Raw genomic sequence first — 21,671 nt, forward strand, 5'->3', positions numbered from 1 at the left:
CCATGTTGGTTCATTAGGCCCATTGACTGTTTGCACACTAGTGAAGAAATAGCTCAGTGGTTAAGGTGTTGGTTTACCGATCAGCAGATTCCCACAAGGTTGGGGGTTCAAGTCCCAGCATGTCCAAAATGAAATTTTCTTTTAATTTTAAAATCTAATAGTTTGTCTACTTTGTGACATTAAACTGTAAATCTATTTGTTAATAAAAGAGACCTGTTTAAAAGATTGTTTTATTTATTTGTCTTTTTTAAAAGACTTGTTTGGCCTACTTTAAATGCGTTGGCCTACTTTAATGCGTTTGGCCTACTTTTAATGTGTTGCATGGTGTTGAAGTATAGGAACAGAAGCCATGTTGGTTCATTAGGCCTATTGACTGCTTGCTCAATAGGGTTGAGATAGCTCAGTGGTTAAGGTGTTGGTTTACCGATCAACATATTCCCACAAGGGTGGGTGTTCAAGTCATGGCATCTTCAAGATTAACTTCTAATTTTTATTTTTAAATCTAATAGTTTGTCTATTTTGTGACATTAAACTGTAAATCTATTTGGTAATTAAAGAAAATTCAACAGGAGTGTTTCCAAGACAATCTAGAGACGGTGATGCAGATCTAAAGGTGAAACACACTATTATATTTCCGACATTTTATAAATTCCGACAAGATGAAATTTCGCAGAAATGATTGAATGGCAGTGAAACAACACTTTAATGTAACAGTTTTTCAGATCAGCATTTTCTAAAAAAAACAAAAAAAACAAAAAAAAAACACAGTTAGTGACTGAAGACGTGTGTGTGTGTACGTGTGTGCAGGTGTTCATACACTACTGAAGGTGTACGGCTGTGAAATTGGTGAAAACAGCACCTCTAGTGGACACAATCAGTACAGTTATGATAAAAAAGATTTCTTCCTTCTCAATCTAAAAACCGGAACCTGGACTCCAGCTGATGAGAAAGCTGAGATCTTTATGGAGGCATGGGATCCGAAAGGAGTTGAAACAAAATACTGAAAGGACTTCCTGGAGACTGACTGTGTTGACTGGTTAAAAAAGCACCCGAATAATGACATACAGGTTTGGTGGAATAAAGGTAAAGTGTGTGGTTATGTACACATTATTTTATTTTTTTTCATTTTCATCCAAGGATTAGCTGGAGGATCAGTTGGAGGACCAGGTGGAAGACCAGTAGAAGGATCAGTTGAAGGACTAGGTGGATGATCAGTTGGAGGACCATTTGGAGGACCAGTAGAAGGATCAGTTGAAGGACTAGATAGAAGTTTAGGTGGAGGACCAGGTGGAGGATCAGGTGAAGGACCAGGGGGAGAATCAGGTGGAGGACTAGGTGGAGGATCAGTTGGAGGACCAGGTGGAGGACCAGTAGAAGGATCAGTTGGAGGACTAGGTGGATGATCAGTTGGAGGACCAGGTGGAGGATCAGTTGGAGGACCAGTAGAAGGATCAGTTGAAGGACTAGATAGAAGTTTAGGTGGAGGACCAGGTGGGGGATCAGGTGAAGGACCAGGTGGAGAATCAGGTGGAGGACTAGGTGGAGGATCAGTTGGAGGACCAGGTGAAGGACCAGTAGAAGGATCAGTTGGAGGACTAGGTGGAAGATTAGGTGGAGGACCAGGTGGAATGCAGCCTCATGTCATTGTTGTTGTAGTCTGTTTCTTTGCATCATTGTTGTGTGATTTGGTTGATCAAGAAATCAATTATACGTCAATTACACGTGCAGCTTCCAGTAGCTGCACGTATCATATACAAAACACTGATGCTTGCCTACAAGGCCAAAAATGGACCAGAACCATCTTACCTCAGTGACCTCATCACATCTTGCACTGCACCACGCTGTCTGAGATCCTCCAGCACTGCTCCACTGGTACCACCTTCTCTCAGAATGAGAGGTAGGTACACTTCAAGGCTTTTCTCTGTTCTGGCACCGAGGTGGTGGAATGAACTTCCCCTAGATGTCCGTACAGCAGAGTCCCTGAATATCTTCAAGCGACGACTGAAGACCTACCTCTTCCTGAAATACTTAAATTAGCACTTTCCAAGTTTGTAGAATTCAAGGGTTATATTTATATTAAGTTTGTAATCTTGCGTACCAGTGTAGATTTATTCATTACTAGAGACTCAAAGCACTTTTGTACGTTGCTCTGGATAAGGGCGTCTGCTAAATGCCGCAAATGTAAATGTAAATGTTTAAATCCACTACAGTGTTTACTTCTGATCAATAGGACTTTAATGTTCTTGTCACTGTCAGCACTCTGGTGGTGACTCCTGTGTCAGGATACTGTCACACTGGGGGTCTGTCTGAAGGACATGCCGGCTCTTTTCTCCATTTCTTTTATGTTCTTATTCGTGTTTTTAATGTGTTTGTATAAGTTGGTGTTTTTGCCCGAATGGTTTTCTTACACATACTGCAGTTAGAAGTTTTCAGGTATAAAATATTCCCACATGATGCATGATCTCCTCTGTGTCACATCATCTATCTCAGGATTCAAAGGTTGCTTTATTTGCATGTGAAATATAAACAATCATATTTATAAAGCTTGGCTGGAGAATTATTCACCAAAATTAACAGTAAAAGTGAAAAGAAATAAAATAATATACAGTATGTAACTATGGTGTGTAAGTGTGTGTCAGTGGCGTGTTAGTGTCTGTTAGTGGTGTGTGGGAGTGTGTTACTGGTGTGTGTGTGTGTGTGTGTGTGTGTGTGTGTTGGTGGTGTGTAAGTAGAACCAACATAGTCCACTTCCACAGTAAGTCGCTGAGTCACGTGACGGCAGGGCGCGTGCCGGCAGGATCTGACAGGAGCTGCGCATGCGCACACACTAGCGTGTCCTGTGTAAATAAATAGGGGCAGTTTACTGATCATAGAGGAGAGAAATGGTTGAAGCTTTAAAGTGATCTCCAAACCCCTGCAGTCCTGCTTGGTGATAAAACATTAACTAAATAATTCATGCATTAGGATCAGTGCAGCAGTGTGAGATGGAGGACTGCGGTAAAATCACCTGCAGCTTAAAATACACGGTTAATTCAGATGCACTTCTCTTTGTGTTGCGCGTCTAATCGTGCACTTACGGTACGGGTGGTGGGAGCGGTCAAAATATATATAAAGACGCGTCAGAAAGGCGTTTCCGTTATATTCCTGTGTATTTACAAACTGTCAGCCGCGGTGATGGAGGACTGGGATTTATTAAAGGTTCTGCTCTTTTTCACATGTTCTGTTCATCTTTCAGGAGCAGGTGGGTTTCTGCATGTGGAGAAACACACAACAGCAGGAAAGTCGTGTTGTGTAAATGTGTGTCAGTAGTTTTCGAGTCTCAGTGAAAATATGTTTTATACTGAAACGGGTTTATCCGAGTCACTGCAGAAATATTTCGGATTTTAAATTACACATTTTAGCTGCTAGAAAGAAGTTCTTGTTCTATGTAACGTTTTATTATGGAAGAAGAACAAATAAAAAAGGACAATTTAAAAAATACCGCAGCGACCATCATATTCCGTGGCCGGGAGATGGCGCTGATGTCCTTTTTTACAATAACAAATTCGAGGCAGGTGGATTTCCTAAGGTTAAATGCTACGCATGCCAATATTATTATTTATATTATTCATTATTAATTCCCCCTTGCAAAAAAAAAAAATCTGGAAACTCTAGTGGGACTGCTTATTGTGTATTTTTGCATGGGTGTAATGCTATTTATGAGGTTAAACTGCAAAATAACCAGCTATATTTTGAAATAACGCCACATAATGATGATGATGGGATCGATTCAAGGCCATTAAGGCTTTTTCTTCTTTGCTAAATACTTTGGGGGTTCACTGATTGATGTTTTATTATATATTTTTCCATGAATGTCTTAAATCATTCCAGATAGTCTGCCAAGAGGACGCTGTAGTGTAAAAAGAGTGTTGCTTGAAGCTGTTGCTTAACCAATCAGATTGTCAACACCGGGGCCATCTAGCAGGCGTACAATCATTTTCTGTTACAGGATCCTTTTTTCAAGTTGTAGAACATCGTCACTGGCAGCTATTAACAGCATACAGAACGAGACTTCCCATTTCCTCATCAGTCACTGTAAAAAATAAATAAATAAAATATTTATTTTAACACAAATGAACATTTGAGATCTACAATAATAATTAGTCACTTGATTTTGACGCAACACATAAAATTGCAGACTCCCTGATCAGTGCCCTGTGTAGTGGATAAGGAAGCTGATTGAGACACACCGCCTGATTGCACACCTTTTACCTGATTCCTGATGTTAGTGGTGAGATGATCATGTGTGTGTTACTAAAAGTGTACATTTTTCCAGTCCCACACTCCCTGCAGTACATCTACACTGCTATCATACCAACTTTAAACTGCACAGCTGTTGGTCTGGTTAATGGAGAGCAGATTGTGTACTACGACAGCAACACCAAGAAAATGATCACAAAAACAGAGTGGGTGAAGATGATCAAATCTGATGATCCACAGTACTGGAAAATCCAGACACAGCATATGCAGAATCAACAAGGGCGTTTTCAAGACAATCTAGAGGAAGTGATGCAGATCTTCGGTCACGCTAAAGGTGAAACACTATTATATTTCCGACAATTTACAAAACTCCGACAAGATGAAATGTCACAAAAATGATTGAATTGCCGTGAAAACAACACATTAATGTAACCTTTTCAGATCAGCATTTAAAAAAAAAAAAAAAAAAAACACAGTTAATGACTGAAGACGTGTGTGTGTGTGTACGTGTGTGTGCAGGTCTTCATACACTACTGAAGGTGTACGGCTGTGAAATTGGTGAAAACAGCACCTCTAGTGGACACTATCAGTACAGTTATGATCAAAAAGACTTCTTCCATCTCGATCTAAAAACTGGAACCTGGACTCCAGCTGATGAGAAAGCTGAGATCTTTATAGAGTGGTGGGATCCGAAAGGAGATAACGCGAAATTCTGGAAGGACTTTTTGGAGAATGACTGTGTTGACTGGTTAAAAAAGTACCCGAATAATGACATACAGGTTTGGCGGCATAAAGGTAAAGTTTGTATTTACTGTACTGCAGCTGTTACACACACACACACACACACACACACACACCTTGTCTTTAAACACATACAATTGAAGCATTATTTAAAAGAGAATTGTAAGATTCCACACATAATTGGCACAATTTATTACAACACACACACTAATAATACACTCCTTTACTGTGATCATGAGAAGTCGGAGAAACACTTTCATATAAATCTGCAGTTTTACAGAGTAAAAAGTTTATTTACTGATACAGCAAATAATAAAGTGTCTGTGCTGATCTAACAGTCTGAGGACTAACTGGAGAATCAGTTGGAGAATCAGTTGGAGGACCAGGTGGAGGATCAGTTGGAGGACTAGGTGGAAGACCAGGTGGAGGACCAGGTGGAATGCAGCCTCATGTCATTGTTGTTGTAGTCATGGGTCTGTTTCTTTGCATCATTGTTGTGTGATCCAATAGATCAAGAAATCAATTGAAAGAAAAAAACATCAAGGTGAAAAAAAAAGAATTAATTGCTGCACGCAATAATACATCTGAGCTAGAATTTTACACCTTCAGAGGAAGAGAAATTGATTTGGTCTCAGACATACTTAAAAATCCATTTAGAAGAAAAGCTAGACATCATGAGGAGGTCGGTCGACCCTGAAGCTAGCTTAGCCCGGGAAAGGGTATGATCTCCACTTCCAGACCAGTGAATATGAGCGGTACCACTGGATTACAGCCTCTGGGGGGTGCTGCACATTGAGTCTGTATCTCTGGTGAGTAGGTTGTGTTTTATTTAATTTTTTTGTCATTTTATTAGACAAATATTGATTCTAAACTGCTCCAGATGTTGTAGGTGCACAGTTGTGGTTGTAGTGTAGAGGTTTGGAGTTTTAACTGGGTTTCTTGCTTTACAAAAACGGTTTTCACCTCCATTTGTGAAATGTCTCTCTGTAATGCCACGTGTTGTTATATTGTGTTTTTGTATTGTACTGATGTTTTCTATAATTGCAACATGATAGTGGTGGATAAAGAGGTGGATTAAGTCGGGTATGTCCACACTGAAGGCCCAGGTACCAAATGCACCCAGGTACCACATGCCACTGCAGTATACTGACCATGAACCTGTTTAACAGGTGAACCTGCTCCTTTATCTTTATTACATATTAATTATATTCATCATAAACTACAGTTTTCATCACAACTCACAAATGAGTGTAAATCATTTCTACACAATAAATGCTGGACTCTTTAATGTGTAAACCTCCATCTTTATAACCTTCTACATCACACACACCTTTCACACATTTATTCATATTTTTATTCTTTTATGGAAAGACATGCTGATCTCCTACATTTCTATCAATAAATCTTACAGTGTGGTTTAATGTTTGTGTCTTTGCAGTTTGTCCTAAAACGTTTCTGTTCCAAAAAGAATCTTCTCCTCCAGAGGTGGTGTGTGATGCTACAGGTTTCTTTCCCAAAGCACTGAATATCTCCTGGAGTAAGAATGGAGAGGACGTGCATTTGGACGTGGATTTCAGAGAGACGTTACCCAACCAGGATGGAACCTTCCAGAAGAGGAGCATTCTAAAAGTCTCAGCTGAGGAGCTGCAGAAACACACCTACACCTGTGTGATTGAGCACAGCAGTTTGAAGAAGGATTTAGTGCTGCCTGTGAGCGAGAGACGAATCCTGAGAGGTCGGAGAAACACTTTCCTATAAATCTACACATTTACAGAGTGAACACTGATTTACTGATGCAGCAGATAATAAACACTCTGATGATTTAACAGATGGAGGATCAGATGAAGGACAGATTGGGATCATCGTTGGTATCAGCGTGGCTCTCGTTGTTCTTGTTGCTGTTGTTGCTGGAATTTTGGTCTGGAAGAAGAAGAACTCTGGTGAGTGGAAGAAAGAGAACAGATTTACACTTTAAAATCTGGAAGAAGGATTTAATGAATATTTTACATATATTTAGACACAACAATAATCTGATTCTGAATAAACACAGATTTGATAATAACTGTGTGTTCATCATCTATGTTTCAGGATTTAAACCTGTTCCACCCAGAGCCTGTAAGTGAAACTTTATGATCCATAAATAATGTTTAAATCCACTACAGTGTTTATGTGCAGTGTTTTGATTTCACTTTGTGATGATTTGAATGTTTTACAGCCTCTGAAGGAGATTCTTCCTCCAATAACTCCTGAAGTGTGAGAGTGTGTGATCCTGCTGCAGTGAGAGAGTAAGACATGATGATGTTTACACTGTAATCTGGAATAAAAATCTGTGTGTGGAGGGAAAATCCATCAGAAATGTCTGTGTTCATATTAAATCTCACCTCAGAGCTCAAACTCTTTCTGTCTGTCTGTTTTTCTAGGAGAGAGAAGATGGAGATGAAAGAGTTAAATGGACATTATTGCAACCTGAACATCAGGAACACATCAGGACAGTAGAAATACTTAACTGAACCACACTATAATCACTTTTACTGATATAGAATATTACATAGAGTGTATTTAATCAGTATATGTACTTGAATACGATCATCCCCTAAAAATGCACTATCTGAGGTACAGTTGTTTCTGGGCTGAGCATTAATTGGATTACAACCACCTCAAGTGCCATAAAATCTACTATGGCATGGAAGCAGCAATGAGACATCAGTCATAATTCCTGACTAAAGGGAACATGACTGGAATTATCTTCCAGAGAGACAATCATATCTCTCCATTATTTGAGTGACATCAATAATGTGAGCCCTTAATATATATTTAGTCCAAGACTTTTGTTTTGTTTGTAATTACACTAAATACAGGAATCCTGCAGTTTCCCTTTCGGAATGAAAACAAAAAGGATTTTCAAATATTCATGTTCCTATTAAAGTGAAATAATTTGTGTAGATTGTTACAATGAGCTGAATATAGTCTATAGAGTCTTAATCAGTCTCTATGATGATCAGTTCCTCTGAATATGAACTTCTGATCAATAGGACTTTAATGTTCTTGTCACTGTCAGCACTCTGGTGGTGACTCCTGTGTCAGGATACTGTCACACTGGGGGTCTGTCTGAAGCACATGCCGGCTCTTTTCTCCATTTCTTTTATGTTCTCTTATTCGTGTTTTTAATGTGTTTGTACAGGTTGGGGTTTTTGCCCGAATGGTTTTCTTACACATACTGCAGTTAGAAGTGTTCAGGTATAAAATATTCCCACATGATGCATGATTTCCTCTGTGTCACATCATCTATCTCAGGATTCAAAGGTTGCTTTATTTGCATGTGAAATATAAACAATCATATTTATAAAGCTGGGCTGGGGAATTATTCACCAAAATCAACAGTAAAAGTGGAAAGAAATAAAATACAGTATGTAACTAGTGTGTGTCGTGTTAGTGTCTGTTGGTAAGAGAGAGGTCATATGTGTTAGTACTTCCGCGTTAAGTCACGTGACGGCAGGGCGCCCAATCACAGAGGAGTTGCGCATGCACACACACTAGCGTGTCCATTGCAGTCCTGCTTGGTGATTAAACATTAACCAAATAATTCATCCATTAGGATCAGTGCAGCAGTGTGAGATGGAGGACTGGGATTTATTAAAGGTTCTGCTCATCTTTCAGGAGCAGGTGGGTTTCTGCTTGTGGAGAAACACACAACAGCAGGAAAGTCGTGTTGTGTAAATGTGTGTCAGTAGTTTTCGAGTCTCAGTGAAAATAATTTTTATACTGAAACGGGTTTATCCGAGTCACTGCAGAAATAATTATTTGTTCTATGTAACGTTTTATTATGGAAAAATAACAAATAAAATAAATTACAAATAAATAAAAAAAATACCGCAGCGACCATCATATTCCGTAGCCGGGAGATGGCGCTGTTGTCCATTTTACAAAGTTTGTGAGGTCACGTTAAATAGTTTTCTATTCCTAAGGTAAAATGCTACAAATGTCATTGTTATTATTTATATTATTCATAATTAAACCCCTCTTGCAAAAAAAAAAAAATCTGGAAACTCTAGTGGGACTGCTTATGGTGTATTTTTGCATGGGTGTAATGATATTTATGAGGTTAGACTGCAAAATAACCAGCTATATTTTGAAATAATGCCACATTATGATGATGATGGGATCGATTCAGGGTCATCAAGGCCTTTTCTGGTTTTACTTTTTAGATTCACTGACTTATGTTTTAATATATATTTTCCCATAAATCATTCCAGATAGTCTGCCGGGAAATCTGCCGAGAGGACGCTGTAGTGTAAAAAGCGTGTTGCTTCTCTTTGTTAATAACTGGAACTGTTTCTGGGATCGTCCGAGGTTCTTCCACCCTGATGTCCTGCACCCCAGCAGAGTTGGAGCAGCAGTGCATCAGATAACATCTCTAGGATACTTCACACCATCTGACTGGTAAGACATCAGGAAATTTACGACTATGAGAACACGCATACAACAAACCAAATAGTTACAAGTTCACACACAGCCAAATTTATAGTAACCATATCTATTCCTCGTGTAGTAAAACCAAGAATTAATTACCCAAGATCCAGAAATATTTTTACTGCAGTTAAAACTGAAAAATGCCAGATAAGCAAATACAATAAAGTTCCAAAGTTTGGTCTTTTAAACATTCGCTCACTTGCACCTAAAGCACTGATTGTAAATGAGATGATCACAGATAATAATCTCTCAGCACTCTGTCTCACTGAGACCTGGATTAAACCAGGTGATTATATGGGTCTAAACGAGTCGACACCGTCAGGATATGTTTATAAGCATGAGCCCCGTCAGACTGGTCGTGGGGGGGGTGTAGCAACCATTTATAGTGCTTCTCTTAATGTTAGTCAGAGATTAGGATTCAGTTTTAAATCATTTGAAGTGCTCGTTCTTAAAATTGTACTTTCAGACATACACAGAAAACCCCTACTATCTCTCGCTCTGGTCACCGTGTACAGAGCCCAACGCTGATTTTCTTCAAGAGTTTGCTTGTTTTCTTTCATACCTCTTGATCAATCTTGATAAAGTGCTGCTTGTAGGAGATTTTAATATTCATGTAGATTATGTAAACGATGCTCTAGGATTATCATTTGTAGACTTATTAAACTCTTTTGGGGTGTTGGATCTGTGATGACCACAAATGTTGAGCTATTTTATAAGCTGCTCAGTAGCTCCTAGTTTTATAACCATAATGACTGCAGAAAGATCATCACTCATAATCACATACTCCAGTGCTCATGTTAGTTCTCACTCTCCAGTGTTCTGTAGTGTTTAAAGACTATAATCACACTCTTGATGTCACCTAAATGAGGATGAGGTTCCCCTTTTGAGTCTGGTTCCTCTCAAGGTTTCTTCCTCATAACATCTAAGGGAGTTTTTTCTTGCCACAGTCTCAATGGTGCTCATCAGGGATAAATACACACCATTCACCTTCACTGTTAAATTCTGTAAAGCTGCTTTAAGACAATGTCTGTTGTGAAAAGCGAAATAGAAATAAACTTGACTTGAACCATTTTGCACTTTACATTTTTGTGTAAATGTGTGTGTGCACATCTTATGTCTATATGCACGGTACAAAAAGACAGCTCTTAGCAAACCACTCTTTTGATATATTTTTTGACAAGTCTACTAAAGCGTTGGACAAACACTGAGGTGGTTTCACACTGGGTGTGTTTACTGAAGGGTGATTGTTCCACTGACTTGGTCAGGTTTCAGATTTGATGCTACATTTGACATCAATACTACATCAGTGTTTAATCATCTTTATAATATAAGTATTTTGTGAAGTGTTAGATACCAAGACAAAACAATGTTTCTCATTGTGAAGGTAAAATGTGAATGTAAAATGTCTATTAAACGATTTTCATACCGAGTTTAAAGTCCAGCTGTTCGCTTATTCACGTGCCGCCTGTTTGTTCTATTTTACACGTTTAGATCTGCAGATAATCAAAGCAGGCAGTCCCTTATTGATTAGTTGGAGCATTTGGAGTGTCTTAGCCAAGTGTTCGAGTACTGTACTGGAAACGGTTAAAATGTTTTATTTTCCATATTGGGTATTGTTGGTAGAATAATTGGAGCATGTTTCAAATTAGAATTATATTTTTAAAAATTTCTAAACCTGTTGGTCAACATTTAACTGTCATGTTGGGAGGGTTAACTCAGTGTTCTTTTAAAACCACACACCTCCACTCATATATATATATATATATATATATATATATATATATATATATATATATATATATATATATATATATATATATATATATATATATATATATATATAGCAACAGTTTTGTTCATGGTTTCAGTAGTTTCCAACCACAAACCTGACAATTGCTTGCACGACTTCAGACACTCTCATCTATAGCACCCTCCACAATTATTGGCACTCCTGGTTAATATGTGTTAGGCTTCTAATAATAATAATACATTTGAACATTTTAGAAAAATCTAACCTTTAAAGTGAATAAAAAGTCACACAAACAGTATATGACTAAAAAAATATATATTTTTGATTTTGTGATATAAAAATATATATATATTTTTTTATATAAAATCACATGCCCACAATTATTAGCACCCCTAACATTTCCTATAAAAACCCCTAACATTTCCTTATCATTTATTTTACTGTAGTTTCTAAAGTTGAACAGAGTATCTATAAACCTTTAAATAATAATTCATGAATTCCTGTTTCCCTGTGGTATAAATATGATGTGACACAGAGGCCTATTTCTCTTATCTACTCTTCAACATGGGAAAGACAAGAAAATACACCATTCAATATGGAGGTGTGTGTTGACCTTCAAAAGTCTGCCAATGGCTAAAAGAAAATAGCCACTTGCTTAAACTTGCCAATATCTACATTCAGAGGAATCATTAAGAAGTTTAAAACAACTGGAACAGTGACAAACAAGGCTGGACGAGACCCCAAGTTTATCTTGCAACCACACACAGCGAGGAGGATGGTAAGAGAAGTAATTAATTCTCCAAAGCTCACTGTTAGAAAACTGCATCAAAGAGTGGCATCTTGGGTCACAAAGTCTCCATAACAACCATCAGACACTATCTACATGCCAACAAGCTGTTTAGGAGGCATGCAATTTGGGACTTTAAGTGGGACCATGTGCTTTGGTCAGATGAGACTAAGATAAAGCTTTTTAGCAACAAACATTCTAAGGTTGCATAAAACAAAAGATGAGTATGAGAAAAAGCACCTTGTGTGCACTGTGAAGTATGGTGAAAGATCTGTGATGCTGTGGGCCTGTTTCTCTTCCAAAGGCCCTGGGAACCTTTTTAGGGTGTATGGCATCATAAACTCTTTGAAATACCAGGACATTTTTAATCAAAACCTGAGGACCCAGGACTCTGGATGATCTAGAAAGATTGTGCAAAGAAAAATGGTCAAAGATCCCTCTCTCTGTATTCTCCAATCTTGTGAAATGTTATAGGAGGAGATTAATTGCTGTCTTGTTGGCAAAGGGGGTTGTATGTAGTATTAACATCAGGGTGCCAATAATTGTGGCACACATGTTTTCATGTAAAAAAACATTTCTTAAATCTTTTACACTGAATAATTGTACTTCAGTTAAAGGTTGGATTTTTCCCTTTTTTTTTTTTTTTTCGCATTGTGGTTCTATATTGTTAAAAAAAAATTTTATTAGAAGCCTAAGAAAACCTCTTAACCAAGGGTGCCAATAATTGTTTGATCATTCTGACCATGCACCAGCTACGTTCTCACACTATTCACTTAATATTTAATGTTGGTGATGTGGTGGGTCGTCTCTTATCCCAGAGATCCCTCATGTCTGTGTCACCTTCTGGTTCTCAGGATTAGTTCTGCTGCCAGAGCGAGTCTTGCCAGAGACTGCACAGTGTGCTAAATTTCATACGACAATAAGAAGACTTGATAATCCATTCTCTCTCTCTCTCTCTCTCTCTCTCTCTCTCTCTCTCTCTCTCTCTCTCTCTCTCTCTCTTTCTCTCTCTCTCTCTCTCTCTCTCTCTCTCTCTCTCTCTCGAGTTAAACATGCTCCTGAGTGACCATTGGTCCTGCTCCTCTCCTCTACTCAGATCTTCCCACTTCGTCCAGGCCTGCCTCTGGATAGTGTTCTCCTCGATTGGAGGCCACTCTGTGCAGCTGGAGATCCAAGAAATTCCGGAGTAGAACAGGAGTTCTGAGGATTTGGATTTGGACTGTGGTTAATATCAACAGTCTGCTACACTGACTCAGGACTACAGTTTGCTTCTGATCATCAACACTGTACCTCAAAATTTTTTATCTGTAATAAATGGACATTTGGTGCCACACAAATGAGGACGACGTTCCCTCTTGAGTCTGGTTCCTCTCAAGGTTTCTTCCTTATGCAATCGTGGGGAGTTTTTCCTTCATCACAGTCGCCACCGGCTCGTCCATCAGGGACAAACTTACACATAAAGAACAATTTTATTCATTCTTTATCACCACATTATCTGTCCAAAGCTGCTCTGAGACAATGTTCATTATTAAAAGCGAAATACAGTGGTACCTTGACAATTCGTTCCGTGGCCGAGCTCGTATCTCAATTTGCTCGCACATCAAATCAATTAATTTTTGTCAAAGTCTTCGCTTTCTGGCTTCGCTTCGCTATCTAGCAGCGGCGTCTCGAGCTCGTACCTCAAGTTTTTGCTCGCGTAACAAAGCAGAAAATCGACCAAGTGACAACTTGTACCTCGGAAAACTCGTACATTAATGCACTCGTAGGTCAAGGTAGCACTGTACAAATAAAAATGAATTGAATTAAGTAGTGTAGTGTGAATGGTACTGGCTCTTTCTTTCTTTCTCTCTTTTCATGATTATTTATTTACTATTGCTATTTATTTTTAATATCAGTTCAGCATATCCTCTACTGAAACTGAAGATTTTTTTCTGTGGAGAAAAAGCAGAGAAATTAAATAGATTTTTATTCAAAGTCTCACTGGTGTCTCTGAGAAATATAGTAAAGAGATCACACACATCATCATAATCTCTCTCCGAAAATCTCTCTCTCTCTCACACACACACACACACACACACACACACACACACACACACAGTGTGATAATCCCTTTGGTAGTTTGGCCCCACAGATCATTTCCTCTTAGTTTCTCAGGTTGACTTTTCAGCGATGGTTCGGTCTGAAATTCTGCGTGTGCTCCTCTGTGCCATGGGTAAGTGTTAATAATATCATTTATAAGAATTGTAGGACTGTAGTAATGATATCACATTAAAACTGTTACAACAGAATCATTGATTTGATTTGTTATATGTATAGTTTTTTATATATATATATATATATACACAGTGTTGTGTAGTTTCTTTTTCATTTCACTATTTCATATACAATAATTAGTAACTATTCACAGAAAGGCTGCAGTTTGTGATTTTGTTAGTGAGAACTGATACAGTATTTTTATTTATTCAGATCTGTTTAGAGAGATTTGTTCTCATGCTGTATATTTATATAATATGTAAAGTGTAATAAGTGAGTGTGTGTTCATGTGTTGCAGGTTTGCTTTTAGAGACTCTGTGCTCTTTTACACTGGAGGCAGAAGTTGGTGAAAGTGTCACTATTTGGTGCCAACATGAGCTGACTGTTTCAGGTTCCATCTTCTGGTTCAAACACACCACTGATTCAGTTCCACTTCTTGTAGGGTGTAAAAAGTTTAGAACATCAGAAAACTGTTACTTCTTTAAAGACACCGAGCGCCTGGTGATGTCTGTTCAGGGCAAGAACACGTCTCTCACCATCACTGCACTGAACGTCTCTGATACAGGACTGTACTACTGCAGCTTTATAGAATCAGGTCAAGAGATCTTCAGAAATGCAACCTATTTACACGTCAGAGGTACATTTTCTATAAATTGAATAAATGCAGTAAAACCACTGAGAATCTGAGGTTATTAAAATAATGTTTCATTTTCCAGGTGTAAATAAAACCGTTTCTGAGAACAAAGAGACAGGTTTGTGGGTTTTTTTTTTTCTTTCTACCAAAGGCTTCTTAATATTTGTAAATTATAATATAATGCAGTACATTTTTCTTTAATGTTTTCCCTCAGGTTGCTTCTCTGCGACTCTGATCTTTATGCTGAACGCGGTGTTTGGTTCAGTGGTTGTGATTCTTCTCAGTGTCCTGACCTTCATCCTGCTGAAGCACAGAAAAACTCATTGGAGGTAAAATATTATCCCTATAATAATAATAATAATAATAATAATAATAATAATGTCTCTGTTGTGTTGCTTTTGGCGCTGAAACAGAAGATCATGAGGTAAATCTGACTACCGATTGATTCAAACTCCAGATTTTAACCCTGATTCAGGCTTATCCTGGTATAAGGATATGGTGTGCTGTAGCTTAAAGAGAAAAGGACACATTGAGTATGTCGAAATAAATTAATAAATCTACACAGGTTCGCTAGATTACAAAGTTACTTACATCTTTGAAACCAAGATGGCGGTGCTGCAGTAGCCGCTCCGGACCCAAAATGGTGCAACTTTCTCTTTGTAGCCCGCCTTACGCAACATATGGACATCGGAGCAACCGTTTCGTGCCGACAGAAATGCAGCTTACATCAACACGGAATGGTGTAAGAACTCTGTGCTTGTTGTGAGATGTAGACCTTATAATTTACCCCGGGAATTCACCACTGCTATTGTGCTCGGAGTGTACATACCACCTAGCGCTAATGCTAAGGAAGCGCTCAGTGTACTCTACAGGACCATTAGCAAACTTCAAAACACACACCCTGACAGATTGTCGCCGGAGATTTCTACCATGCAAATCTCAGGTATGTGCTTCCTAAATTTCATCAGAATGTGGACTTTGCAACCAGAGGAGAAAACACGCTGGACGTTGTTTACACAAACATCCGAGTACCACTGAACTACAAGACAACATCACCTGCTTGTGACCGTGACACCTCCCTCCCAGATGCGCTGAACGACTTCTACGCCCGGTTCGAGGTACAGAACAACATTTGGCGAGGAAGACCATCCCTCCTCCCAGTGACCAGGTCCACAACTAAAGTGAGGAGACTTCAGGTCAGAATTTAACACGATCGTCCCTCAGCACCTGATTGAGAAGCTGAGCCTACTGGGCCTGAACACCTCCCTCTGTAACTGGATCCTGGCTTCCTGACTGGGAGACCTCAGTCAGTCTGGATCTGAAACAGCATCTCCATCACCACCACACAGAGCACTGTGTGGGCTATGTGCTCAGTCCACTGCTGTTCACTCTGCTGACTTAAGACTGTGTAGCAACGCACAGCTCGAATCATATGATCAAGTTCGCCGATGATACGACCGTGGTGGGTCTCATCAGCAAGAACGATGAGTCAGCATACAGACATACAACATACAGCCTGTTGTGGAGCCAACAACCTGTCACTGAACGTGGAAAAAACTAAAGAGATGGTTGTTGACTTCAGGAGAACACAGAGTGACCATTCTCCACTGATCATTGATGGATCCTCAGTGGAGATCGTCAAGAGCACCAAATTCCTTGGTGTTCACTTGGCAGAGAACCTCAGCTGGTCACTCAACACCAGCTCCATCACCAAAAAAGCCCAGCAGCGTCTCTACTTCCTGAAAAGTCTGAGGAAAGCTCATCTCCCTCCCCCCATCCTGACCATGTTCTACAGAGGGACCATTGAGAGCATCCTGAGCAGCTGCATCACTGCCTGGTTTGGGAAATGCACTGTCTCGAATCGCAAGACCCTACAGAGGATAGTGAGGAGAGCTGAGAAGATCATCGGAGTCTCTCTCCCCTCTATCATGGACATTTACACCACACGCTGCATCCGCTAAGCCAAAAGCATTGTGGACGACCCCACACACCCGTCACACACACTTTTCACTCTCCTACCATCAGGGAAGTGGTTCCGAAGCATTCGGGCCGCCACATCCAGACTGTGCAACAGTTTCTTCCCTCAAGCCATCAGGCTCCTCAACACACAACTGAAATTAACTCTCTCTCACACTTTGCAATGTTTGCACCAGGTTGCACACATGCACTTTATGTCGCAAGGATTTTTCTTACTAGTCCTTGGCCCTGTGTTTTTCTGTTTCTGTGATTGTTGTTGTATGTAGAATCAGGGTTCTGGAGGAACATTGTTTCATTTCACTGTGTACTGTGTCAGCTATATATGGTTTCAGGTAAAGGAAGGTCTTCAACCGTCACTTGAAGATAGCCAGGGACTCCACTGTACGGACATCTAGGGGAAGTTAATTCCACCACCTCGGTGCCAGAACAGAGAAGAACCTTGAAGTATTCTTACCTCTCATTCTGATCGAAGGTGGTACCAGTCGAGCAGTGCATGTGATGTGGTTACCGACACATCAGATGTTGATCTTCCTTTACATGTACTCACGGTTGCAGGTGAAACAAAGACACAGCAGCGTCACTGGTGTATGCAGCGCCACTAGTGTCTGAACCGATATACATCGAAATACTGAGCCACCTGCCACTAAAACCATCTGTTGTGGTGCTTAAAACTTACACTGGGGGATTCAGTGACCATGAAAGGACTTGCCCAGCTTAAAGGTAAACTAAATGGGATAACATAAAGACTGCCATTGTATGTGGTTTCAGGAGATTACCCTCTAATGGGGCATTCCTTGGTGGAGCAACTTAAGTTGGACTGGCAGGCCAAATACCTGATGGCCCCTAAAACACTGAATTTAAAGGGCATCATTTAAAAACATAGTGATGTTTTCAAACAGTAGTTAGGCAGCATGGAAGGAATCAAGGTGAAAGGCCTGGCCCCCCCCTGTTCTGTCGTTTAATAGGTACAACAGTACCTTTATTGGAGCTATTGGAGTTGGTGATAGATGAAACCTGTTTCTCCTTAAAGTACTTCTTGGTGTTACTACAAGGTAAGAGCTAGGAGAGCTAGCGGTAGACACAACAGTGCCATTTTTAGAAGTGTCTTTGACCCACACATGTTTACCCGGATGTAAGTACATCATGTCACGTCATGAACGTCGTGTCTTCAGTCGAAACTTTGTTTCTGTTTCAGTCTGTACGTTAGTTCTATCTGTTTCAGCTTTTCCAAATCTGCACTCTCTGGAATGAGCTGAGACGGAATCACAGGAACTCGTGTTCTGAGCTTTCTTCCCATGAGGAGTATAAAATCTATGTCTTGGTGCTCCCGGATCTCTTTGAGCCTCCTTTCAGTAGCTGGAAGGCTTGCCAGTACAAAGTCAGCATACAGGTTGATATCCTTTTCGGAAAGCCCTTCTGCTGTACTGTTTGGGAGCTCTAGACAACACATCTGCTGTCGAGATGTTTTTGCCAGCCACTTGTGATATGGTGTATGAAAACCTCAGAAAACGCATACGAAGACGCTGAATGCATGGAGAGAGTTCGTCCAACGTCTTGAAGCCAAGCATAGGAACCAGAGGTTTATGATCAGTTTCATTGTGGAAACTCTTCCCAATGAGAAACGTTGCAAAACTCTCACAAGCCCATGTGGAGGCCAATGCCCCCTTCTCTATTTGTGCATACCACTGCTCTGTGTTACTGAGAGCCTTTGAAGCATATGCCACATGTTTACATACATTGTCTGCTTGCTTCTGGAGAAGAACAGCACCTAGTCCATATGAAGAGTCATTTGCAGAAACAACTGTATCCTTATTTGGATCATACAGCACCAAACCTGGGGGTGTTGTCAGTTCCTCTTTGATTTTCTTGAAGGCCTCTTGCATTCTCTGAGTGACTGCATTTTCGCTGCCAAATGTGGTAAGAATTTTCCAAGGTGGTTGAACTTGATTTTTGTCTTGGAAAACTAATTTCTCATTGAGTGTGACTTTAGCATCCTGAAGCCTTAAGAGTAACCTTCTCATGGAGTTATAAATGTGGTTTATCCTGCAAGTTGTCCTAATGTGCTTTTCTGAAGGAAGAGGGTGTTTTTCTCTCATAAATGATTTGTTCAATTCCGTAAGATCTGTGCAAATTCTCACGTTACCTGTACTCTTCGGCACCACAACTATGGGAGCACACCATTCAGTTGGCTCCTCCACCTCTGAAATTACACCCTGCTGTTCCATACGCCTCAATTCTTCCTTCACCTTTGGTAAGAGGGAGGGAAATCTTGGAGTTGATATGGAGAAAGATTTTACACCTGGTTTCAGCCCAATGCTGTACTCACCGTCCATTTTGCCTACGCCCGGCTAAACAGTGCAGTGCCGTTATGAAGTGATCCACGGACTCGCCCACGTCTTGCTGCTGCTGATTAAACTTAGCCCTCTCAATAATCACGTTCATTTGAGCTATGAAGTGATCATTTAATCTGTTCTTTAGTACTTCATAGTCACTCGCCGCTTGAGGACTTAAATTAAGTGCTATTGTCACGGATAGACCAGCTGTCGTGAACCTTGAGTAAAACAAGGTGTCGTTTATTGATCTTGAATAGGCAAAACACAAAAGAGTAAGAAACAGCAATGCAGGAAACAATCAACTTAACTGAGGCGTGTTTTACCTGAAGCGTGGCTAGGAACATGGGCAACTCAGGAGGTCGTAGAAACGGTAGGTAGTCAGGATGATCTATGGTACGTTAAATAGACGGCGAGTGAAGGGGAAGAGGGACCTTATAAAGGGGACAGGTAAATAGAGGGCAGGTGTTTAGTAGGTGGGAGAGGCTGAGCGAGAGTGTTGAGTGTTGGAGAGAGGCATGACTGGTGGCTCTCTGACAGCTATATAGTCAGTAGTAGTATTTTATAATCAATGGAGTCGGTGTAAACTGATTAATACAGGGGTGATGTGCTCATCTTTTCTAGATCTATTGAGGACTCTTGTTGCTGCATTCTAGACTAACGGAAGTTTATTTATGCACTTACTCCAACATCCAGACAGTAAAGCGTTACAGTTACAGTCTAATCTAGATGTAACAGAAGCATGAACTAGTTTTTCTGCATCCTGTTGCAACATAATATCTCTAATTTTAGCAATATTTAGAAGATGAAAGAAGGTGATCCTGGTAATATTATTCACGTGAGCCTTAAAGGAAAGACTCGGGTCAATAATCACACCAAGTAATATAACTATTATCGTTCCCAATTAATATTTTATAACATGTAATGGGTGTGAAATCAACCTGATCAAATTGCATACACTATACTTGATTTGTGGCCAGTAGGCACGAATGTAGATGTTGCACATGTAAACATGCAAACAAACCCTTTCTACGGCAAGTTGGTAGAATATTTCCTGCGGTACTGACTCAGCGACAAGGAAGATGTGAAAGAATAGATGTTGAGATTCACAAGCTAAGATATTTTCTATATTTTAAATGACAACATCAATTATTTATATTTACTCCCTTTTGGGACATTCACTAAATTACGGTAATTTTTTTTAACTCATGTAATTTCTTTGTAAAAGGGTTGATGTCTCTTGTTTTCTGTCGTTTTTTTTTTTTTAATTTGTGATATGTGCGTTTTGGAAGTGACATTATTCCAACATTTTTGACCCCAATTTGGGGAAATTACTCAAATGCAGTTTCAATCAAGTTACAGATCAGGAGAAAGTGCAAATTGATTACTATACCATGTAATGATGTCACAATGTTACTTTGAAAATGTGAAAATAATGTTTAATGTTGCAATGTTAGTTTAATTACATTATGTTTAATGTTAGATTTGGTTCCTTGTTGATCCCGGTTACTTGTTGGCACACAGGTGTCAAACCGTTGCCTCAGGACGCAATTGCAACACAAATGTTTGAAAATGTAACATGTTTTTTACCATTCACTTAATATAATTAAGGAAATAGTTATATGTAAGTATATGTAAGTAATAAAATGTATTACACAATCTTAAATCACAGTTCATCAGTTTGCATAATGCTTATTACTTTTACATTGGATTATCTGATTAAATTGGTTACTTATAATTGAAATACACAAGTTTAAACTTTTGGGGTTAAATATTTTGTGTATGATGTTTGGTGGTATTTTGTATGTTGTATGGTTTGTGGTGAATGGGGTATGGTTTATGGGGTTTTATGGGGTTGTCTATTATTATGAAGCTGTTGGGGTTAAATCCAAGTTAAATTTTGTTATATTTTTCAGTTGAACGATTTCCTCTCCAGTTCAACATATTCTTCTTGTGCCACTAACAGCCAATCCGTATCCAGTATTCCTAATGAACATGGTATATGATCAAATATAATGTCTGAGGTTTTCTCTGTGTCATTACAGGACCATGACTCTGTGAATTATGGACCTGTACAGCAGCTCTCTAGAAAAACCAACAGGACACGGGGACGTGAACAAATTGAGGATCTTCAATATGTTTATACGCATGTTGTATATAAAAAAATTAGCTTAGCAATGTGGGGATAGCATCTGGATGCAGGGGTGGATCGATACACTCGATTCATGTTTACATCGCTGACTCCCTCTGTCTCATCCGCGTTAACCCCAGACATCTTCCTGCCTTCTGCCTGCGCATTGTGAGCTTCATGAACTAGTCTACATCTGTGTTGTGTGAGAGACAGGAAATGATACACCAGTGGTAGATTTAAAAAGCCGCACGATAACAGGAAATTGGTAGATGGTCTAAAAATGTTGCGAAGTTAGAAGAAAAAATATTGATATTTTGGCAAATAGATTGAAACTAAATTAACGAGTCTGGTTTGAAAAT

The 21,671-nt window shown here is 39.4% G+C and overlaps 3 protein-coding genes and 1 long non-coding RNA gene across 6 annotated transcripts in view; all 4 read left to right on the forward strand.

Moving 5' to 3' along the window:
* LOC310718632 (uncharacterized protein) overlaps positions 1-21,671 on the forward strand; it is a 168,245-nt gene that overhangs the window by 114,917 nt on the left and 31,657 nt on the right. Inside the window, exons 13-14 of the mRNA XM_083527544.1 lie at positions 1,504-1,563; positions 5,343-5,390. Coding sequence (XP_083383670.1) covers positions 1,504-1,563; positions 5,343-5,390 — 108 coding nt within the window. The remainder of the gene's footprint in view (positions 1-1,503; positions 1,564-5,342; positions 5,391-21,671) is intronic.
* On the forward strand, positions 3,092-6,143 carry LOC310718429 (class I histocompatibility antigen, F10 alpha chain-like). Of its 2 annotated transcripts, XR_014531152.1 has the most exons (5): positions 3,092-3,241; positions 4,316-4,573; positions 4,759-5,034; positions 5,319-5,414; positions 6,036-6,143. XR_014531152.1 is itself a non-coding variant. In XM_083527260.1 (4 exons), exons 1-4 carry the CDS (start codon positions 3,175-3,177, stop codon positions 5,321-5,323), a joined length of 606 nt encoding a protein of 201 aa, XP_083383386.1. In that variant the 5' UTR covers positions 3,092-3,174; the 3' UTR covers positions 5,324-5,483. The 2 variants fall into 2 exon arrangements, 1 of the variants encoding a protein (XP_083383386.1); XM_083527260.1 differs by lacking the exon at positions 6,036-6,143 and having other exon boundaries at positions 5,319-5,483.
* Positions 8,505-13,152, forward strand: LOC310718455. 2 transcript variants are annotated; one of them, XR_014531157.1, is made up of 3 exons: positions 8,505-8,643; positions 9,234-9,420; positions 13,034-13,152. It is a non-coding gene; the product is annotated as an uncharacterized lncRNA (long non-coding RNA). The 2 variants fall into 2 exon arrangements; XR_014531158.1 differs by having other exon boundaries at positions 13,103-13,152.
* Positions 13,157-15,207, forward strand: LOC310718618 (uncharacterized protein; the record flags this gene model as incomplete). The annotated part of the gene is made up of 5 exons (XM_083527532.1): positions 13,157-14,199; positions 14,539-14,631; positions 14,728-14,877; positions 14,957-14,992; positions 15,089-15,207. Exons 1-5 carry the CDS (start codon positions 14,157-14,159, stop codon positions 15,205-15,207), a joined length of 441 nt encoding a protein of 146 aa, XP_083383658.1. The 5' UTR covers positions 13,157-14,156.

This window comes from Silurus aristotelis (genome assembly GCF_946808225.1).
Source record: "Silurus aristotelis genome assembly, chromosome: 23".
Taxonomy (NCBI): domain Eukaryota; kingdom Metazoa; phylum Chordata; class Actinopteri; order Siluriformes; family Siluridae; genus Silurus; species Silurus aristotelis.